At 40.7% G+C, this 19,789-nt stretch overlaps 2 protein-coding genes across 10 annotated transcripts; both read right to left on the bottom strand.

The window, feature by feature from the left end:
• Positions 1 to 79: 79 nt before the first annotated feature.
• LOC112281426 (uncharacterized) lies at positions 80 to 8,053 on the bottom strand. 9 transcript variants are annotated; one of them, XM_090249436.1, is made up of 10 exons: positions 7,433 to 7,701; positions 7,222 to 7,311; positions 6,263 to 6,358; positions 4,196 to 6,050; positions 3,464 to 3,789; positions 3,105 to 3,278; positions 2,800 to 2,944; positions 2,298 to 2,578; positions 677 to 2,030; positions 80 to 577 (listed from the first exon to the last, which is right to left on the bottom strand). In XM_090249436.1, exons 4-10 carry the CDS (start codon positions 5,031 to 5,033, stop codon positions 378 to 380), a joined length of 3,318 nt encoding a protein of 1,105 aa, XP_090105562.1. In that variant the 5' UTR covers positions 5,034 to 6,050; positions 6,263 to 6,358; positions 7,222 to 7,311; positions 7,433 to 7,701; the 3' UTR covers positions 80 to 377. The 9 variants fall into 9 exon arrangements, with proteins under 9 accessions (XP_090105562.1, XP_024373696.1, XP_090105559.1 ...); XM_024517928.3 differs by lacking the exons at positions 7,222 to 7,311; positions 7,433 to 7,701 and adding an exon at positions 7,722 to 8,053; XM_090249433.1 differs by lacking the exons at positions 7,222 to 7,311; positions 7,433 to 7,701 and adding an exon at positions 7,722 to 8,053 and having other exon boundaries at positions 4,196 to 6,055.
• Positions 8,054 to 14,965: 6,912 nt separating this feature from the next.
• LOC112281064 (G-type lectin S-receptor-like serine/threonine-protein kinase SD2-5) lies at positions 14,966 to 18,228 on the bottom strand. Its single transcript, XM_024517230.3, has 6 exons — positions 18,070 to 18,228; positions 17,498 to 17,936; positions 16,592 to 17,304; positions 16,174 to 16,479; positions 15,542 to 16,066; positions 14,966 to 15,269 (listed from the first exon to the last, which is right to left on the bottom strand). Exons 1-5 carry the CDS (start codon positions 18,226 to 18,228, stop codon positions 15,842 to 15,844), a joined length of 1,842 nt encoding a protein of 613 aa, XP_024372998.3. The 3' UTR covers positions 14,966 to 15,269; positions 15,542 to 15,841.
• Between the last annotated feature and the right edge of the window lie 1,561 nt (positions 18,229 to 19,789).

Raw genomic sequence — 19,789 nt, forward strand, 5'->3', positions numbered from 1 at the left:
TGTGGGAGTTAGGAACGGATTTGCTAATAGGTCTTTTCAAAAAGAATCAAGTCCTCTGTGATAAGAGGTTGACGCTGAATCTGCTGAACGACAAAGTGAGCTGCATCCCACTGGCATATTTTCATCTGCAAGTATCATTGCTATGATAAGGTACAAGCAGATTTACGTGTAGGAAATAATGCTTCAAAAAATTTGCAACACTCTTTGGTTACTTCCAGTTCTAACGCCTAGTGACTGCACCATCTACTACTTAGGCTTCCGCAGGATCTGGTTGTTAACATTACGACCCCTAAATTCCCAATACGCATTAGCATTATGCAGATGTGGGGGTTTTGATTCTTCCCAGAATGAACATGACGAACTTTCGCCCCCTCAAATCACAACCGCCTTCGACTTCGTACTTCATCTTCTCTTTGGCCACCACGTCTACGTGCGACTTGTCCAGCATCACGAGAGAGCCAGCTAGCGCTTCCTCTATCACCATTCCGAGCAAACATCTGCTTCTCATGCTTTTCCTTCACTAAACTATCTGGTTTTTGTTCGGTCGAGACATCTACGATTCGAGAATGTTGACCCCCTGCAAAAAGGAGAAAAATTCAGCATGATTAGAGGTAGGTGAATTTGGTCACTCTATTCCGCATATATCACCACAAGCGAAGTGGGATAATTTTAATACCTGTGGAAACCTGTGCACTCATTCCAGAGTTGGACCTGGGATCGACATCAGAATGCATTCCTACAGCGACCGCTGTCTCAATGGAAGCTGCCTCCTTCACAATCTTCGTTGATTTTCTATCCTTGCTCAAAATTTCAAGCCTACGAAAGAATTCATATTCCTCCCGTACAGTATCACCTAAAAAGCTCGTCGGCTGTTTCTCTTGCACATCACTCCGGCCTCTTTCTGAGAAACTCGCCTCAGATCCTGTCTTTTCATTCATACACGCATCTTCCCCATTACAGCTATCTCCCTCCATACTATCACGTCTCTCTAAAGTAGCAAGTGCAGATTGTGCCTTTTTGACTAGCACATCAGAGCCACACTTCGCTTTCTCTACAAACCGCTTGATCAGCATCCTTCCAAGCATCTCTTCGGCTTCCAATACAAGATTTTCTTCGCTGAAAACATTGAAGTCGTCGCACTCGGATACTCGAGATTGACACTCCCAATCAGACCCGGCCGCAGGACCAGGAGTCTCCCCCTCCATTAATCCTTCCCATCGAGCAATTTTCTCTAGAACTGTGGGACTCAGTTCTCCGGGCCACTGCACAGGTGCACTTTGGTGGGACATGAAAAGCTTTTGTCTCACCTTTTCAACAGGGGTAGTCAGTCCTGCCCGGCCAACCCCAACCCCAACCCAGAATGGAGGATTATCATCGGCGGGGACGACAGGCTCAGAAGCAGGCCTCGTTGTCAAATCTATGTACTTAACGGAATAAGGAGTCTTGTGGTCTAAAGTCTCTGCCTCTGAGATGTCAGATACCGATTTCGACGACTCCATTGCTTCAGTGTATCTTACATTAGCTGTACAGTTATCTGGATTTGGGAAGGGAGGTTTTTCACTATCTAACTTTCTGTTCAGTACTGGATTGTTTACGTCAGAGTTACATGAGGTCCGTCTGCTTGGATGCGGTACACCGAGTTTTGCTTGGGAAAACAAGGCACCTCCAATGCCTCTACCTTTGAATGGTTCAGGAGTGGCTGATTCTACAGGATGATCTACCGCATCCGAAATCGATACTGAGCTTGAAAGGAGACCAAAACTTGGAGTGGCACTGCCCAACTCTACACTCTCTGCCTGATCGCCGTAAGACTCCAAACCATGAACAGAATCAATCAGCTGCGTAATAATCTGAGCATTGTCCAGTATCAGTTTACAGTCCCTTGCAGCCACTTCGGCTTGAGATCGTCCTTCGTCCTCAAATTCAATCACTGGTTGTAATAACACATCGAATGCATTATTATCTTGTTCATTGGATTCTCCTGATATTCCCCAGCCCTTGGAACTCTCTCTTCCTGTAACATCAGATTCCTACACACTAGCGCAAGGCTGAATAAGTTTAATTTGTGGCTATTCTGGGTTATCCTGAAAGATAAGTAAAATCAAATGCATGATTTAAATAAAATCATGCATACTACATGAGGCTTGCTCATACCATGAACTTGAAACACAACTTCTTCAACACATATGATGGAGAATTACACGGTGATGTGTATTTAACTACCAACATCCAATCCAAAAATGCAAAGAGTACTTGCGAGCAATGTAGAGCTGCAAGACCTATACAAACAAGTGTACCTGCTTCGTCGTTTCCATGTGCAAGCTGGATTTCAACACTCCTTGCCTTCCAGATCCTAGGCTTGGATGTGAATGAAACCCTGTTGGGATTTCCTCTGAAAGAAGCACAATAGCTGGTAGATCACCTTCCTGCACAGGAAGGTGAGAGGAATCTACACCACCTGATGAGGAACCCTCTCCCGGAACAGCTGAGACCCCCTTAACCTCTTCTCTGGTGGTTGAGCTTCGGTCCGCTGAAGTTTCACCCTTTTGGGGGGTACAAGGAGTCAAACATTCGTCACCTGCAACTAAGAACCCGTCAGACTCGTTCTCCACAAGACTCTGAAGGACTTCGAAACAAAATCAATCGTCTCTTACACATCAAAACCAGTATACTCACTTTAAAAATAAAAATAAAAATTTATCCATGCAGTAGGACAGAATGCAAAAAGTGTCCGAAACCAAGCATGTTGATACAGTCCATAAGACATACATAACAAGGAATGAAGGTAATAAGGAATACCAGAAGCAGAGGTACATGAAACCTCAGTTAGGCGTCTCAACCTTTCCTTCAACACCTCAAGCTCCTTATCCCTACTTTGTAATTTTGACAGCGCTGCCTCGAGATCCTCCTCTAATTCCGAGATTAAATCGTCTTGGCGAGCTTTCTAAAATTCACCAAGTGCCCCAACCATCAACAAAAACCGGAAGAGAAATCAAAAGTTCTGCATCCTTACAGCATCGCCAAAACTAACTACTAGACGGTAAAATCACATTAAGAGTTAAACAAATGCATTAGAATTAAAGCTAAACCACACATGAACAGACCTGCAATTTGTGCAATAAGCGCGTGAGCTCTCGGGGTGAAACGGCATAATTATTTAAGCATGCAGGTTGTGCAGGAGGTGACAGATCTTCATCAGAAGATTCTTCTACTCTAGCAGGTAAACCTGTTGGTGCTAGATCTCCATGAACCACAGATACAACACCATCCGTGTCTAGCTGCAGTAACAATGATCACACAATACCAAACATATGAGTTCATCTGAAGCAAGCGAAATAGCTTTGTGGTTACATTCCGATTCTACATGCTGCATTTACTTTTTATACGAATACATTCATAAGTGTCACCATTGGTCAACAGATGTCCAGCTGGCACGTCAGACTTGAATTGGAAAAGGGCAGACCTCGTCGAAGGCAGAATATTGACTGTCCATCGTTGCGGAGTCGCGACCAGTAAGTTGATCAAGTTCAGCTTCCAACTCCGCTTCGAGATCAGCCATTTGATCTTCTTGCTCGATGTCACTTACCGAAGCTGAGTCAAATCTGTCATTACGAACAGCACCTTCCCTTTTTGCGAGTTCCAACTTCAATCCCTCCACGCTCGCTTGCGCCTCTTCCAGAAGCTTTCTTAACATATTCACTTCAGTTCTATGTGAGCCGGAAACAATCAAAACCCCAAGAGCCACTCCAAATATGAAAACCAGTGTGTCGAAAGAAACCACCGCTGAACCTGAAATCAAAAGGATCCCCACATCAGGACACCGTATACAACCTTTAATCCGATAACTAGCACGAAAAAAGTCGGTGTTAGAACAAAATAGGGATTCTAAAAATTAATAATCAAAACGTTTCTGTTCCTAAACCTCTCAACGTAGACATCTGCGTTATCTACGTAAAAAGTCCAACTTCGACAAGGCCACTCGGAGGTTTCTTAATAGAGTGATACAGCGCTACTAAAATTGCCATCAAAGAACAACAACTTTCAATCCCAGGCTCAAGACGGCCATGCCTGATGACATTTACTGAATCTAAATCTCACCTTAGGCACGGGATAGCTTATTACAACTTCCAAAAACAAATCTCGTGTAGAAAGGAGCTAAGAGTAAAAGAATAAGCAATGAAAATTCTTTGATTACCTTCTGAACTAAATCTATACAATCCCAGCTCAGAAAAATTTGAAACAAATCCTCTACAATCAGCTACATTTTGGTTCTTTAAATGGACTAGTACAATCGGCTCCTTACAACTGCTGCCGTTGGAAGAGTTTGAAGCCATATCATTTTCTGAAACACCTTTGTTGCCTGTGACATTGTTGGTGATGCTCTCGTCCTTGCTAGTTAATGCTAGCTTTGAAGCATATTCTTTCAGGAACTTTGAGAGATTTGGCAGTTTTAACAGTCCAGACCGCCTGGAACTGGAGCTGTTTTCGTCAATCACATTGATATCACGAGAAGGTGAAGCTGGAATATCGACAGGCTTCAATGTCTCAGACTTGGCTTTCGCAACTGCAGGAGATGGGAAATTAGGCGGCCGACTTATGACCTTGACTCGGTTTGGAACAAATAAGTCTGCCATCTGAGCCCTGAGACAACTCTCCAAGGACGACACAGCCTTTGGAGAAGCACTTAGGCCCCGCACTTTTCGAGCCAAGGCTGCGCCTTTGCTGTTCTTGACTGCAGATTGCCTCCTGTAACCTGCGATCGATTGATCCTCTCCCTTCGCGATCGTCCCCCAAATACCAGCAGCATCGTAGCCCAGGAAAGGGTCACTGTGACCAACCAAACCCCATGAGAAGGCATCAGGCTGTATGTCAGAGGGAGCCAAGTCCGCTGCTGCTCCCATTCCATCCTTTTTCTTCTTCACAGAGGAAGAATCCCATACGAAGTCCCGGGCATCCGCGAAACTGGTCCTTGTGGAACCAGACCGCTTACTAGTGTGGTTGAAAGATAAATTTACTTTCCTTCGGTCACTCATGTTTCCTTCACCCTTGCATCCAAGATGATCGCTTCTAGAAGTATCCTAACCTCAAGTACTCCTCCTGCAAACGTCACCAAGTTTCCCAAACCATTTGCGGACTTGGAATTCGAAGTCAACTCTCACCACCAACTCAACGTCCCAGGGTGCACCATGGCAGAACTCCAGCTAGTCAAGACAATCAAACCCTATTGAATGATCTTTGTCTTTCTCTTCAGATGTGAGTTATTTTCCTTCCAGCAATGTCTTGCCTTTGCACAGATTGAAGACATTATCGTTGTATGGAAACTCTAAGTTCGGCTCAAAAACGCTGTTCGCGTTCAGCGGCTCAGCGTTCAAAGGATTGTCAACAAATTCGGCGGGTGAATGCAGGTCACTGTGCTTAGCATCACATCTCCTTCATGGAGACAGATATTCTCAGCGCGTTGCAGTCGTATGTGAGTTTACTTTGACAACAAGTTTTCAAGGATCCTCGCAAGTACACGACATGTCAGCAACTACAGCCGAGTCGATAGAGAATCTCTGATAGTAACACCACCTGCCACATTGTTATCCAATACTTCGGCGAGACAAGGAGCAGACTGAGATTCCAATATGCAGGGCCCTACTTCAACTGCAAATGAAAGATTGGTCTTAAAGCTTCCTAATCTAAATCGATGCTGGTTCTCATAAGCTACAAAAATCATCACCTTCATCTCCTTCACAGGTTAGTTATTCCCTCGAACTCAGGAGAAAACTGATGCAGCCGTGTACAACATATTATGTAGCGGCTGCGTAGGGGGCTCCAATATCTTCCGCATGCAAATTCTTCTCCTCGTCTAGCTGCCCAAGTTCAACAAGTCTCTGATTTTCTGGGATATGATTGAATTCGTCCGCATCCTCGAGCGCATGCGTACATCTGCGAGAACCTCCATAATCGTGACTAAACCTTATGGTGAGTACCCTGATTGGAATCAATCTACTCTGCTAGACCTTTGAAGATAGAGAACTCCTGGGTGGTGTTGAGCCAGTTGACGCCTGCTCTGCAATCAGGCCACAAGAAGTGATTAAAAAAATTATTCGTGTTCTAAATACATCCCTTCCACTACGTGCTCTCATTCTGCAGGGAAGCATTATGCTCTCATAAGCAGGCACTTGTCTCCTTAGCACACGTTCAGACTTGAGTGATGCTCGAAACTAAGTGTATCTTCAAAACCAATCGAAATCCTCGCAAGGGTCAAATTCTTCACCTCTAACTTGATGCTCTTGCCGATATCTCATCCCTAATGCAGAAATTAAGGAATCCTAAGCATGCTCCTTACGACATGACATCTGGAAACTTCAACCTGAAAAAGAACTATCCCAGTTAAATCCACATTCTGTCATGGTGGTGCCATGGAAATCAAAATCCTCCCCAGAGGCGTATCCAATAGATGCAAGAACAGACGACATTGAGCCATATACTTCACTTACAATCCACAAAGGCGCTCAAGTCGACTAGAAAGAGATGAAAACAAATGTTTCACAATGAAAACCTCCTACACATGCTTCATTCGACATCGGTGCGGAATCCACAACCACGACATTATTAACAAGTACCCGAGCCTGCTCAAATCAAGGAACTTTCTTCGTGTACATTGAAACTTCTATGTGAGGAAAGAACTACTCGTGTGACAGTTACTATCAGCAATACTTGCTAATACACAGAGCTGCGAATAGTCCACCTACAACAGCGTCATTCAAGGACTTCTATAAAGTCTGACCATACTGTACAAAAAAAAAAGTGGGCTCCATATGTTCAGGTACACAAATCCGCGATACTCAAACAGCCTTCAAGTGAGTACTTCAGAATGATGCAAGCCTCTGACCAAGATTACTTCAAACTAACCAATCTCAGATTGGCATTGTGCATTTAAGAAATGCTACGGGCCTAAACCGTCTTACTGAGGACTTCTTCGCAATACAAGATTGAGAAACGTTACACTTTCCGAATTCTGCTCTTCTGTGTTGATTCCAAATTAACTAGTATCTCCTCATTTCCCAAGATCATATGAAGGTGACGATTCTAGAAAGTAACGAGCCCAAGCTGTCGGATCAGACACAAAAGCTTCAATTCACTAATCTCAAAAATCCATTTCATTAAAGCGTGACATCATCTGATCGCGCGTAATCTACAAGCCCCTCCCTCTCTGTCCTGCTTGTCATCTACCTGGTGCAGGGCTCCAAACAATGTAACCTGCGCTCCTCCCTGGGGAAATCGTCCCGGGGCGCATCTTTCACTCCTAATTATTCTTAGAATCTTCACCACCACCCAAGGCAATCACAGTCGCAGTACAGATGAGATTTCACAACACCCTAAAAGACTACCATGGAACCAAAAAATACATAGAGCAAAAAATAAAATAAAACAAAATAAAAACCTGTTGCTCTACGCCTTCCCCTGCGCTCGCTCGCTAGTTGGCTTTCTCTCTCTCCCTCTCCCTCTCCCTCTCTCTCTCTCGCTCTCTCCGCCTATCGAACCTATCCAGAATGCGGTCGACACAGCCCTCGAAACCTCACATCCCTCACTCCCACGGACGAACCTCAATCCACAACAACGCAGTCCAGCTCCCCTGTCCTCACCCTACCATCAAGAATCGACTCTAAAACCATAGTTCTAAAGCCTGCGTCCCCAGGGCGATGATTACTGAGAAATCCGCAGGAGCTCACCCGGCGGCAGATGACTAAGGGAGGAGGCAAGGAAGGAGTCTGCGAGCGCGGCGCCATCATCTGAGCGACACTGCGCAATGGCGATACTGATGCGCGTGTGGGATCCGTCGGTCAACGTGCAGCATCAGCGATCAATGCTGCCGGGGTAAAAGCTGTGGAGCGTTGTTGCTCTCATCCATGATCCCTCTCCTCCAGGATGCGGGTGTGGTGTTGGTTGGAGGCACGAAGGGGGAGCGTTCCATCACGGCGGGGCGTGCTCAGCCACGACCACAACGACGACGACACCCCGGGTCCTCTGCTTCGTTTCCATCTCCATTCATGTGTTTGTTGTTTCTTCATCTCGGGAGTAGGGCTCGCATTGTGAGCCAGCCCAGCGAATGGTGCGCGACGTTGGGCCCCGGAACCAGGCTCTGGCCTTCGCCCCCCATTGCTAATCCTGCAGCGGTTGATACCCTCCTTCTTCGCTTCTTCGCTTCTTCGTTCCGGGTATCACGCTTTCCTCCACCAGAAGCTTCCCATTGGCACTATATTCCCATTTGCCGCTGCTTATGAGAATTCCGCCATCATAAAAATCCCACTCCTCCGCTCCCTGTGCTAAAAATAAAACGAGGGAGAGAGGATAAATGGAATCCTGACTGTGGAAGGAATGGGGGTTGTGTGAAGAGGGGAGCATTTTCGAAGGATGGGGACAAGAGGAGGCGGCTTTGCCATTTGTGGGTACCACTGTGAGTCTTAGCAGCAACCCAAGTTGTTCCCATTGATTCAGCTTTGGAACACAAAATAACAGATAAAAATATGAGATGTGACATTTTGAGACACTCACTGGATACAGTTGGTGGGGAAACCTAGTTGAGATACAAGATTCATTCATTACTTGATTAGTTGCCATATACCTCACCAAGATCCCAACTTGGTTCCCATTGAAAATTAATGCGACTTCCCTCATGCCACTTGTGCCTGTCACAATACCAATCCACATCAAAGACTGTAAACAAAGGACAATAACTAATGAATAAGAAGAAGAGAGAAAGAGAAAGGCTTTCATTTTCAAATAAATTTCATACAGAAAGTAATAAAGGAACGTTAAGTAAATTCGAAGGATAAGTGGACAAACCACCGCATTGCTCTTTTTGTGGAGGACCGCCACATGTAGAGATTAGTTATTCTTCTTCCGGTTAAGCATCTTTATTTTTGTGGTGAGGCTGGAGCAGCTATCCATGCTTATCAACAACTTTGGGGCTGGATGGTGATTTGTTTCTTCATCTGGAGCAACGAGCGAGATTGTAAGAGTCCTTTTTCCCCTTGTGGATGGGAGGATAGATGGACCCCAACTCCACGGCCACACACAGAAAAAGCAGCAAAATTAAAGGTGGAGAAATTTGTGGATGGAAGGAAACTTATGAAATGATGGACCCCTTGATTAAAGACAACAAAACAGAAAAGCAAACCAAACAAAAAAAACAAAGTGTGTGGCAGTAATTTGTCGCCGAAAAAGATGTGTATTCTAATTCTATACTCGAGGATGAAAGGAATGAAAATGGTGCGGGCTAAAGTATGATCTAGATAGATGCATAGCGAGTAATTACACACATTCCAACATTGTTTATACTCCATTTTTTGTGAAGAGATGAAGGGTTTTTGTGGTATTTTCATTTGTATTTGTGGAAGTTTTCCAGAACATTCTGCTGCACATGGTCTCTCCAGGCTTGAGGCCGAGCTTTTCTAGAGCATCCCACGAGTAGCCACGTCACACCTCCAAGCTCAGAGAGTAGCCACGTCAACCCTTCCCAACTATTACAGACCAATGGTTCTTGTGCCCACGTCGGTAAAAAAAAGACCATTGTGTGTTGTGGGGAAAGCTTTTGCCTCTCAAATAAGAAACAATACCAAATACGATAAAAATAGAAATAATTTAAGGGCGACAAGCTGATTAAGGTTGTAGGATCTATGTCAAATATTTGAACTTGTCCAAATAAAACCGTGTTTACACGTGCAGTCTCTCTCTCTCTCTCTCTCTCTCTCGCTCACTCAAACTTTCCATAATAGACTTGTAGATAGAGAACAATTCCATATGATGTGAAGTAACATTTTTATATAAAAATTGGAAAGTAAATTAACTAAAATATAGTCTCATTCTACTGTATACGTCATCTCTTGTCTTTTGTTTTCATTTTTCTTTTTGCTAACGCAACCACCAAAATTAAACAACATTTATATATCTTCAATAACATTTATACTACCATTGCAGTAATAATAATAAGAATACTAGTGCTAAGGAAAATGTTAACAGTGGTTACAAAGGTGTTTTTATGCACCACAGAGATATCGACTGGTGGAAAGTCAATGCATGTGAAAGGCTCACAAATCATTGAGATAGTACCCTGTCAGTTATCATCCATGGGGTGAATTTCAAGTTGAGGGTTTGCCTCAACCACAAATAGTCCAGTTTGGTTTTAGGGTTTTTTGTATTTTTTGACACAGAGATTCACACTGCATACATTGCTGTATGGATTTGGTCTCCAAACCTTATGGTTACATTACAAAGCCCTAGCTAGTTGATATAGTCTTTCCAATTGATGCAACCTTGTATAATTTTTAGCATTATTTATTAAAGTAATGTTTTTGTTTAGCTTTTTTCCTCATGGCAATGAATTGGACAACAATTGTTTGGTACTCACCTGTGGTCATAGTTTGAGGTAGTTCTTTTTAATTCCTCTTGCCTATTAAAATTATCTATTGAGCATTAGGTAGTGGATAGATACAAAAATCCTTTTTTTTACAAAGATTTTGGCGTGATTAGATCTTCACCATGAAAGGAGTCATAAACTCAATCCAAGTGGAGTTGGGTAACTTACCTCCTACTCTCTGCAACAGTTTAGGATGTTTGTGTTACATCTTTTGCAACAATATGTGCTTAATGGAGCTCATTCCATTTGGATTATCATGTAAACATGCACAATAACAAATTTTAAACATGTCCAAGTTCCTTAAAAACATTAGTCATCCTTGGATATAAATCTAGGGATAGTTTCTCCTTTTCCTGAACAAGGCAACATCATCATCTAATTGCTAATAATCCCCTCTCAATTTTAAAAAACTTGACAGCAAAAGCCAAACAGGGTTTAGGGTTTTGGTCATGCTAGAATGTGATGCCCATGAACCTGTTCAGAGAAAGGGTCTAAAACCAATGCACTCAGCATATTATGGAGCCACACCTGAAAACTGCATCCCTGCCTCAATAGGATTCAGATTCCAAATTCTTCCTGACAGTTAACTACCTGGTCTGGTGCCCTTCACTGTCAGGAATTTGACAATTCCACAGCACTGAGCTTTATTCACAGGCAATGTGCAAAGGGTCCTCAGGAACACATGGGAAGCAACAGCCTGTCTTGTCTCACCTGGGACAATGTGTTGTGGATTTTGTACTTAGGTTGGGAGGATTCAGCAATGACATCCGACTGCGGCTTTTCAGATTATTCCACTACATTTCTCCCTAAGGATGACAATTGTAACATGTGCAAACAAGAGGGACAAATCTTAAAGTTCACTCCTTAGATCCTTGGAATGCTTGAGAGTTGTGGTAGAGAGGCTGCAGTAACATTGCAAATGTGGACATTACCTTTGGTTCACTTGTATGCAATTTCACTCCTTGAAGCTTGACATCAGCAAAGTATTTCAATGAGGGAGCAGTTGGGTACTTCCCTTGATCCCACCAAATCTCATTAATTTCACTGGCACTAAGTGTGCTTCTGCCAGGTTTAGGTAAAGCTAAGTATTATGTTACAACTACTGTAAGCTGCTTCTTGATGTGGTTGGCAATCTGTGCTCCGTCGTGCATTGAGACATAGCTCCAGCTCTGTCACAGCACAACTTAGCATTGCACATGGCTGCAGATCATTTATTCAACTCATCCAATCACACTTGTCAAATGAGCTGTACTTGATTAGGATAATGCTTTAAAGGTTCAGTTTCATGTTCTTGTAATGTTTTCCTAAATCAATTGCCAGAGTAGGGTTACAACCTAAGCTACAGTAGGGTCTCCAGTGGACATACAAGTATGAACAATTTAAAGTTGACATTAAACTAAACTAAAATAAAATAAAATCCATTGCATAGATTTTGAGTATCTGGAATTCACTGTTACAAACTCAATTTATGTTACATGTTCACAAATAATAAGTGAATATATATATATATATATATATACATTTTTTTTCTTCCTATTTTAACATAAATTTCCAAAATTTCATTTGGGGTCTAGAAATATGTTGGGTCTAACTTATTTTAGCAAGCTAAAAAACAACATCTATGCCACATTCCTCAAATCCAATTTGCCTCAACCTCATGTAGTTGTAATCAGGAGAATTGAATGGCATAATTATTGGATTTCCTTTTTTAGGGTTTTGCATAGGTAGAGGTGAAGCCCCATAAGGAGCTTTTATAGCTTGAGCTGCCATAAACACCCATCCAGTGGTGATCAGGGGAACAAGAATGGCATCATTATTGGAAATTCTTTTTTAGGATTTTGCACATGTGGTGGTGTAGCCCAACTTTGCAATGAAGGGATGAAGTGTTTGCAAGCACTCAATGTCTACCTCAATGGGTACCTTTCTCTGGCTTCATAGTTCAACAATTGAAAGGTCAAACCCTACCCCTAAACATCCTTGATAAACAGTGACCCTTATCATAAATTAAGACAAGTTTAGGGTGTGAGTAACCACAGATTTGCATGTTAACTGTAAAATATCATTGTCTTCTTTGTATGCCAACTACTCTGATGTTATCACATTGATTGAGATATTCCTGTGTCAATGCTTGTCAAGCCAGTTGGACTAAGCAGAAAACAATTACCTTGTGGAATATAATAAGTTTTGTCATATTGTCTTTGCAAGTTAAACACTCTTTATTTTCTTAGAAATCTGTGGTCTGCGGAGATTATGAAGCAAATTGTTCATGTGTGTATTTGTAGATAAGTGTGTAAATACATAAAAATGTGATTGGATTCTTGAATTTGTGGCTAATATAACTCTACTTGGTTGGAAATAAGTTGTGATAGGTTACAATATTTACTATCATACAAGAAGGCATTCTTTTATTAGACCATAAATGCAAAGTGCGTATAATGTTTTACTGAAACTTTATTTTTCATGGTATGTTAGAAAATGTTTATTTTATTATTTTGTAATATTTTGTAAATGGGAACCATTAGGTGGATATTCCCTTTTTACTACATGGACACCCTCCTGCCATTTGCACAATCCCACCAAATCCCATTATTTTCACATACATTATAAAGTATTCATAAGTGCAATAAGTTTAGAAATACCAAGTAGAACTAAAAATCAAACATTATTAAATAAAATGCATTTATAAGATGTAAAACCTTAAAACAATCATTAACAGAGTAATTAAGACCAACATTGTTGATTTTTTAAAATAAATATCTGAAAGGGATTTGAATATGTAACAGAGTAATTAAGACCAACATATTCAAATCCCTTTCAGATATTTATTTTAAAAAATCATTGAATAATAATAATAATAATAATAATAGTAAAAAAGTACATGAAATACTGTATTATAATTAATTCTAAAACTTTGTTTCAAATGTGATCAGCAATGGAATATATCTATATTTTTATAATATTATTCAATGTTACAAAATAGTTACGTCTAAGTTACCAAAAAAGATGTGTTTAATTATTTTATGTTGGTCCATTAAAAAAAAAACGTTTAAATCAATATATTTTAAGTACATATTCCATGTTTCATTGTATAATAGCAACATAATTAATTTCTTAACATATCCTATTAAATTTATTAAATATATAAAAACGATAAATCATTAATAACATGCAATTGCAATGTAAATAGAATATTTTAACAGAGCAGATGTTTATTTATTATTTTATCTTGATAGTAAACTATTCATTCAAATGAAAAAAGTAAAAAAAAATACATATATTTGTAAAAGTATTGGATCATTTCCCTAATTTAAGTTAGAATTACCAAACATATTCTTGAATTTTCTTCCTTGCATTAATTAAAGGTTTCCTTCTCTTTCTATATATTCACGATAATGTACACATTTATTTAATATATATATATATATATATATATATATATATATTTCAAATAGTAAATTGGATTTTGGCATGTACATTTATACATATATATGTATAGTTTCAATAAATTATAGCCTGAAAATTAATTAAAGATAAAGATCATTATTTTAGAATTAATTTTCCTATTTGTTATTTTAGGGTATGTAAGTATATAAATTGACATTATTATCAACAATAGAATCCTTGATGTTGTGTAGATAATTCTAACCCTAAATTCTCAAACCCTAGTTGACACTAACAAGACCAACTAACATAAAATGCTAAGTATATGAAAACCCACTAAACCAAATTAAACTACATTCATCCAATGTGACTTGGTGCTCAATATCACATCACATCACATTTATTTTTATCTTATTTATAATATTATAAATAAAAGTTTGTTGCAAAATAATTTAATTATTCATTTTAACCACTCAATTTGGGCCCTAAATGCAAAGTGGTGATATCTTATTACATTTGAGGGTAAATTTGCTATTATCACAAAAATGAGGGATAGATTTGCTATTATCAAGAATATAGGGGTACTCTAGATATTTCAGCATATTTGAGGGATATATATATATATATATATATATATATCTTTTTTTCTTCAAAAATCTTTAATCCATAATATTACTTGAAAAAAACTTAAAGATATTTGTAATGAGATTAAATTTCAAACAATATAATACAAATTATCTTTACTACTCACATATCTAACTTGCTATAACCAGAATCAATAGAATCCCATCATTTATGTTTTCAAATTATTGTTATTATTGCTTGTGATAGAATTGCAAATTTTGAAATGGCAATTATAATTCTAATACAAAATCGTAAATATAATATGAGCTTAATATATGTATATATTTGGATTTTTATTAATGTGAACAAAGTCATTATTAACTCTCAATTTTGTTATTTGTTTATTTAATGTACAATTTTTTACCAATATATTATCGTTTTTGTGTCTCATCAACCAGTTTTAAGATCCTCCAGTGCTGCATCTCAATTATAAAAATTTAGTATAAAGTCTAAAACACAATAATTTTTTCTAGACACAACCTGCTCTTTGCATTTGTGTCGAACATAAGTAAACAACAACAGTTTTGTAAAAGAAACATATAACAAACGAAGTGAGAGAAGGCATATCAATTACCAATGCAAATCAAAATATACAGTTTATGGTAGTACAACGTTGTAACTTAATCCTAATCCTTTTGCCTTTCAATATATGGGCGAATTTACCAAAATTTGAAAACTAAAAAAAGACTATATCAACAAAATGGACAGAAAGAAGAAGAAGAAGAAGAATACATTTGGTGATATACTTACTCTTCCAATGCAACACATCTATTCCACGTTCTACTCCAAGTTTTGATGCATGCTTTCAAAACTGTGCATGTTTCTCACACTACTGCCAACACCAAGCTCACCTTATCTGCAGAATCAATGGACACTGCTCAATCAATGGACAACTTTAGTATTGGGTGGTGAACAAAATACCAAGTTAGGCAAAACCAAAACCAAAATCTCACAAGCCACATACCAGACATTGTGTCGGTATGCCATGAATATGAGGTTGTGTTTTAACAAAACATTGCACCACATCTAAGGGTTTCACGTTTCAGCATAACTTGGTGGGAATGCTCTTATCTTGGTATTACAGGAGTGAAGTCACAACTGGAGAGGATGAGGAAGAAGAAAGAATACCCAAAAGCTGGAAGTTTTCGAGTGAAGATTGGGAGTCTTGGCTGATGGACTGAAGATACGAGGCCGTCTTGTGCAAGAGCTTGGTTCTTGCTCTCGCGCATGAGGTAGTGCCCTCTCCCGAGCAAAATCATGGTGTGTATGGGCCAGTTACACAACAGTTTCGGTTCAACTAGAGCGAAGAAAATCATGTAATTGCAAATGCCCGTGCACCTAATTTAGTTGATAGTTTACACAAGAGAATGGTTTTACAAGGATGGTTGCTTTTGTACACTCAGTTACATAGATCCACTCCTTTTATAGTCACCTGGGAGCACTAAAGGTTATCGAGGCCTCTACAGAACTGGGTTCCGACAAGATTTGGATGCTTGAGAAGTCCAGTGCCGACTGCGTGTTGAGATCCAGGATTCGAGTGAATTGCGTGTTGAGCGCGGATTGCATCGGTTGAGGTGCGGGCAGCGGGATGTGGATTACGCCTTCCAGCATTTGCACCACCAGCGGCATCGAAGGCCTGGCGTGCATATCCTCCTGAAAACGAAGCACCCGAAGCAGCGCGTTGGTATTGTATGGCATTAATTTAGAAATCATAGAGATCATGTTAAAGCCACGAGGTGGTTGTGGGAGAAGAACAGTACCTGAATGCAGGCCATTGCGACCCGGAGCATGCGATCTGCTTGCCTCATATCGAATTCGCTCATGGGACACAGTTTAGCATCGACAATGTCTGCCACGCTGCACCCTTGTTCGATTTTGCGGTATGCCCACTTGGGGAAGTAATGCTTTTCCACGTCGCTGTCCACGTCGCTGACGTTTCTCCGCCCACTGAGAATCTCAAGCAGCACCATGCCGTAGCTGTACACATCGCTCTTGTCAGTCACTGCTGAGAATATGAGCCACTCGGGCGCTAGGTAGCCTGGTGTCCCTCGCATTTGAGTCACCACCTGCGAAACCCCATGGAAAGATCACAAGGTCAGTAAACTACAAAAGATGCAGGAGAAGTTAACAACCCTAATTGCAGTCATACTCATGCGGTAGAGGAGTAATTAAATGTACCTGACTGGTAACCGATCGACTCATCAACTTCGCGAGACCGAAATCGGACACCTTCGCAGTGAACTTCTCATCCAGTAGGATATTCTGGGGCTTGATGTCCAAGTGCACAATCCTCTCCTGGCAATCGTGATGAAGATACGCCAAGCCTTTAGCTGTTCCCAGTGCGACATTGAACCGCGTTGGCCAGTCAATGAAGTCAGTGAATAGCCATTGATCCAGGGAGCCATTCACCATGAATTCGTAAACGAGAAGCCGGTGAGCACCCTCTAGACAAAACCCCCGCAACCGAACAAGGTTGATGTGATGGAGGTTGCCGATGGTGGCTACTTCCGTGCGAAACTCCTTGTCTCCCTGATTGGCGCTCTGCAAAACCTTCACTGCCACTCTAACTCCACCGGGGAGCAGCCCCAGATACACTTGACCCGAACCCCCTTCACCAAGAATTCTTCTGAACCCATCCGTTGCCGTGAACAAATCACCATAAGTGTAGCGCGGCGGTAGGCCAGGCAAGGTATCCAGGAAAGCATTCTCTGCTGCGATGCGGGAGCTGCGCTCGGGCGGGTCAATTCGAATGGCTTCCAATCTCTGCAGGGAGAATCCAGGCGGGGGTGTGAATGTTGGCACATAAAGCTTCTGGGGTTTTGGGCTACCGAGGAGGCAGCACCACCGCACTCCGAGGCATGCGAGCACGCAGACTACGATCAACCCTGCGACTATCAGCACAAATACGATAATCAACACGTATATGTAAAGCTGGACGTCCATCGCAATGGCAGCAGCTGGATTTTGCACCTTCGTATCAACCCTCAATGCTCCTCAACCTACGCAATCGCCACCAATGCATTCATGAACTCTCATCTCGACATAGTTCAACGGCGGTTTGGGCCGAGGTTGAGTTTTCCTTACAGGAATTATCTCGGGGAAATTCAAAAACATTAAGTCGTTCAGACGACCGTCGAACAAACACATTGCTGCGGCAACCTTCACTGGAGAGTGTGGATGGCTTCGGGAGAAGCGAGCCGCAAGGGGTAGCGTCACGACATCTGGCTGGGGCTTCATGCAACCTACTCACTACTGCATTACATGTCTCGTAAGCAGCAGGTGGATCATTCACTGAAGACAAAAAACACAAGATCAGAGGAAGACATCTGGAAGGAATAAATTTTGGCACCTTATTCGGGGAATTGTGTATTTGGGCTGTTCCTGCTGTTGATGTGCTACTGGACCTGCAATGCTTCAGGTGGGCCTCCATATCTGCATCATTGCCTAAAGTATTTTGGCTCGGCCAGAAACCAACTAATGCATTCCGCACAGGTGGTCTTGCACGCAACGTTTCAGAATTGGGCTTCGACACATCAGATCGACATGTGCCTAGGTCGCAGCTTTGGAGGCGAGCAGAGAGGCATCTCTCTTATCAATTGGAACAGTATTTATTTTTTATTTTTAATTGTCCCTGAGAACGCCACGCTCTGCATTACTTTCAAATATGGCCAAATGTCGACCTTCTCGTTGATTTGTTTCTCAGCTTGTTTCCTCGTGTGGCCCGCCTCCATATCCAGTGTTGCAGGTCTCACTTTGTATTGACTGAGATGCTCGGGGTTCAGAATGCAACAAATGATCGTGCAAAAAGTGTGCATGTAAACGCACCGCTCAGAATTTAGCTAACGTTCCAAATATACAAGAACCTCAGGCTTGTGGAATCCTCGTCTAAAACTAGTACCGCACAAGGACTATCATATCAACTTCCACCTGGTTTCTCATGAGAATTGTGCCAATTTTTTAGTGTTGTGTCCAAACACCCTATCTAGCTCGTCTATGAATATTGGAGCAACTGAACCGAAAACGCTTGTTTCAACCCTTCGTGTGTTAGACTGGAGAACGGGGGAGCCGTCAAATAGCCACTACTTCCGCCATGTCATTTCCTAGTTCCATGACCACGTGATTCATTTTCAGCTGCAACATTTGGAGGCAACAACAAAGGAGAACTTGAGAAGCTAACATATAAAATTGACACAACAAAATCGTCTACCAGTGGAGGGAAATATGCATAACATATGAATGTTCCACATGGCAACTGAGATGAGAAGTGACCACAAGTTCGTTACACCGAAGTTAGTTTAAGACGATGGCAACAAAAGAGCGGAGAAGACATACCATTCGTAATTTGAACAGCTCATTCAACACTTGATCAAGGTGGGTGATGGCGTGCAGATCATGTTTGATATCCTCTAAATGAAGGAGCAACCAAATCGATGGCAAGACAAATGTGATGGAAAGCCAAACAACTAGCCGCCACAGCTTTCAGCATGAAAAGCCTTGCAGAGGTAAAAGATCTACAGCACTCATCAAAAGATTTTGAGCACTAGCTTTGAAGGAGATACCCACAGCTACTGGATTAGTGTATGAGGTGAGCAGCATGCAGACCTAAACTGACTCAAATTTGTTAAGGGTTCATTTAGGGGAGAAGCTGAGAGGTCACAATTTTAAATTTTTTGATTGGTTGAAATTGAAAAGTTTCACTTAGTTTGTTTTACATTTAAGAAAATTAGCTTAAGTGTTGCTAAAAGATTAAAAATGTTTTGGATTGTATTTTTTTTCCTACATGGCATTAATCATGTTGTCTTCTGCAATTTATGATAGTTTTATCTCAAAGAAAGGGTTTTATTAAAATATCAAAAGTTATATATATATATATATATATATATATATATATGTATGTATGTATGTATATTATAAGAATAAAAATTAAAGATATATAAAATTGTTTGTTTAAATGTTTGTTATAACTATTATAATAGAAACATAGGCTATCATATTTTATTTTATTTTTTGATAAAAAAATAATTTGATTCATTTCATGATTCCTTTTTACTTTATACTATCTTTGTAGACCAAGGCTTCTTAAAAAAAGAGTTTTTCTTCACCAAGTGTGGGACCTTTGTCATGCTTTTATATCAAAGCCTTATAAAATTGATATTTAGATTTAAAGACCCGCTAAAAGAATATGTTTGGAACTTTGAAGAATGTTGGAGAATTCATTCTTCTTATTTGTAACAACATGATAAATCTACAAATGTTTCTTTTGCAAGTGAGTAATTTTTGCCTTAGTTGTTTTGTTGATTTTTTTCTTGAAAAAAGGTAACCTCTTTGGTATTTTCCAGCATGATAGCTGAGATTTCAGGTCTAGAACTAGACGAA

This window comes from Physcomitrium patens, chromosome 4 (assembly GCF_059467195.1).
Source record: "Physcomitrium patens ecotype Gransden chromosome 4, ASM5946719v1, whole genome shotgun sequence".
Taxonomy (NCBI): Eukaryota; Viridiplantae; Streptophyta; class Bryopsida; order Funariales; family Funariaceae; genus Physcomitrium; species Physcomitrium patens.

What these genes read in the sequence shown, in the direction of transcription:
- LOC112281064 (XM_024517230.3), bottom strand. Translation starts at nt 18,228, where the DNA reads ATGCACACTTTTTGCACGATCATTTGTTGCATTCTGAACCCCGAGCAT. An exon ending in ACATTTGGCCATATTTGAAA is followed by an intron (nt 17,937 to 18,069) that starts GTAATGCAGAGC and finishes GATGTGTCGAAG; the next exon opens with CCCAATTCTGAAACGTTGCG. An exon ending in TCGCAATGGCCTGCATTCAG is followed by an intron (nt 16,067 to 16,173) that starts GTACTGTTCTTC and finishes CTTCGTTTTCAG; the next exon opens with GAGGATATGCACGCCAGGCC.
- LOC112281426 (XM_024517928.3), bottom strand. Translation starts at nt 5,033, where the DNA reads ATGAGTGACCGAAGGAAAGTAAATTTATCTTTCAACCACACTAGTAAG. An exon ending in AATATTCTGCCTTCGACGAG is followed by an intron (nt 3,279 to 3,463) that starts GTCTGCCCTTTT and finishes TTGTTACTGCAG; the next exon opens with CTAGACACGGATGGTGTTGT. An exon ending in GAGTGCACAGGTTTCCACAG is followed by an intron (nt 578 to 676) that starts GTATTAAAATTA and finishes TCCTTTTTGCAG; the next exon opens with GGGGTCAACATTCTCGAATC.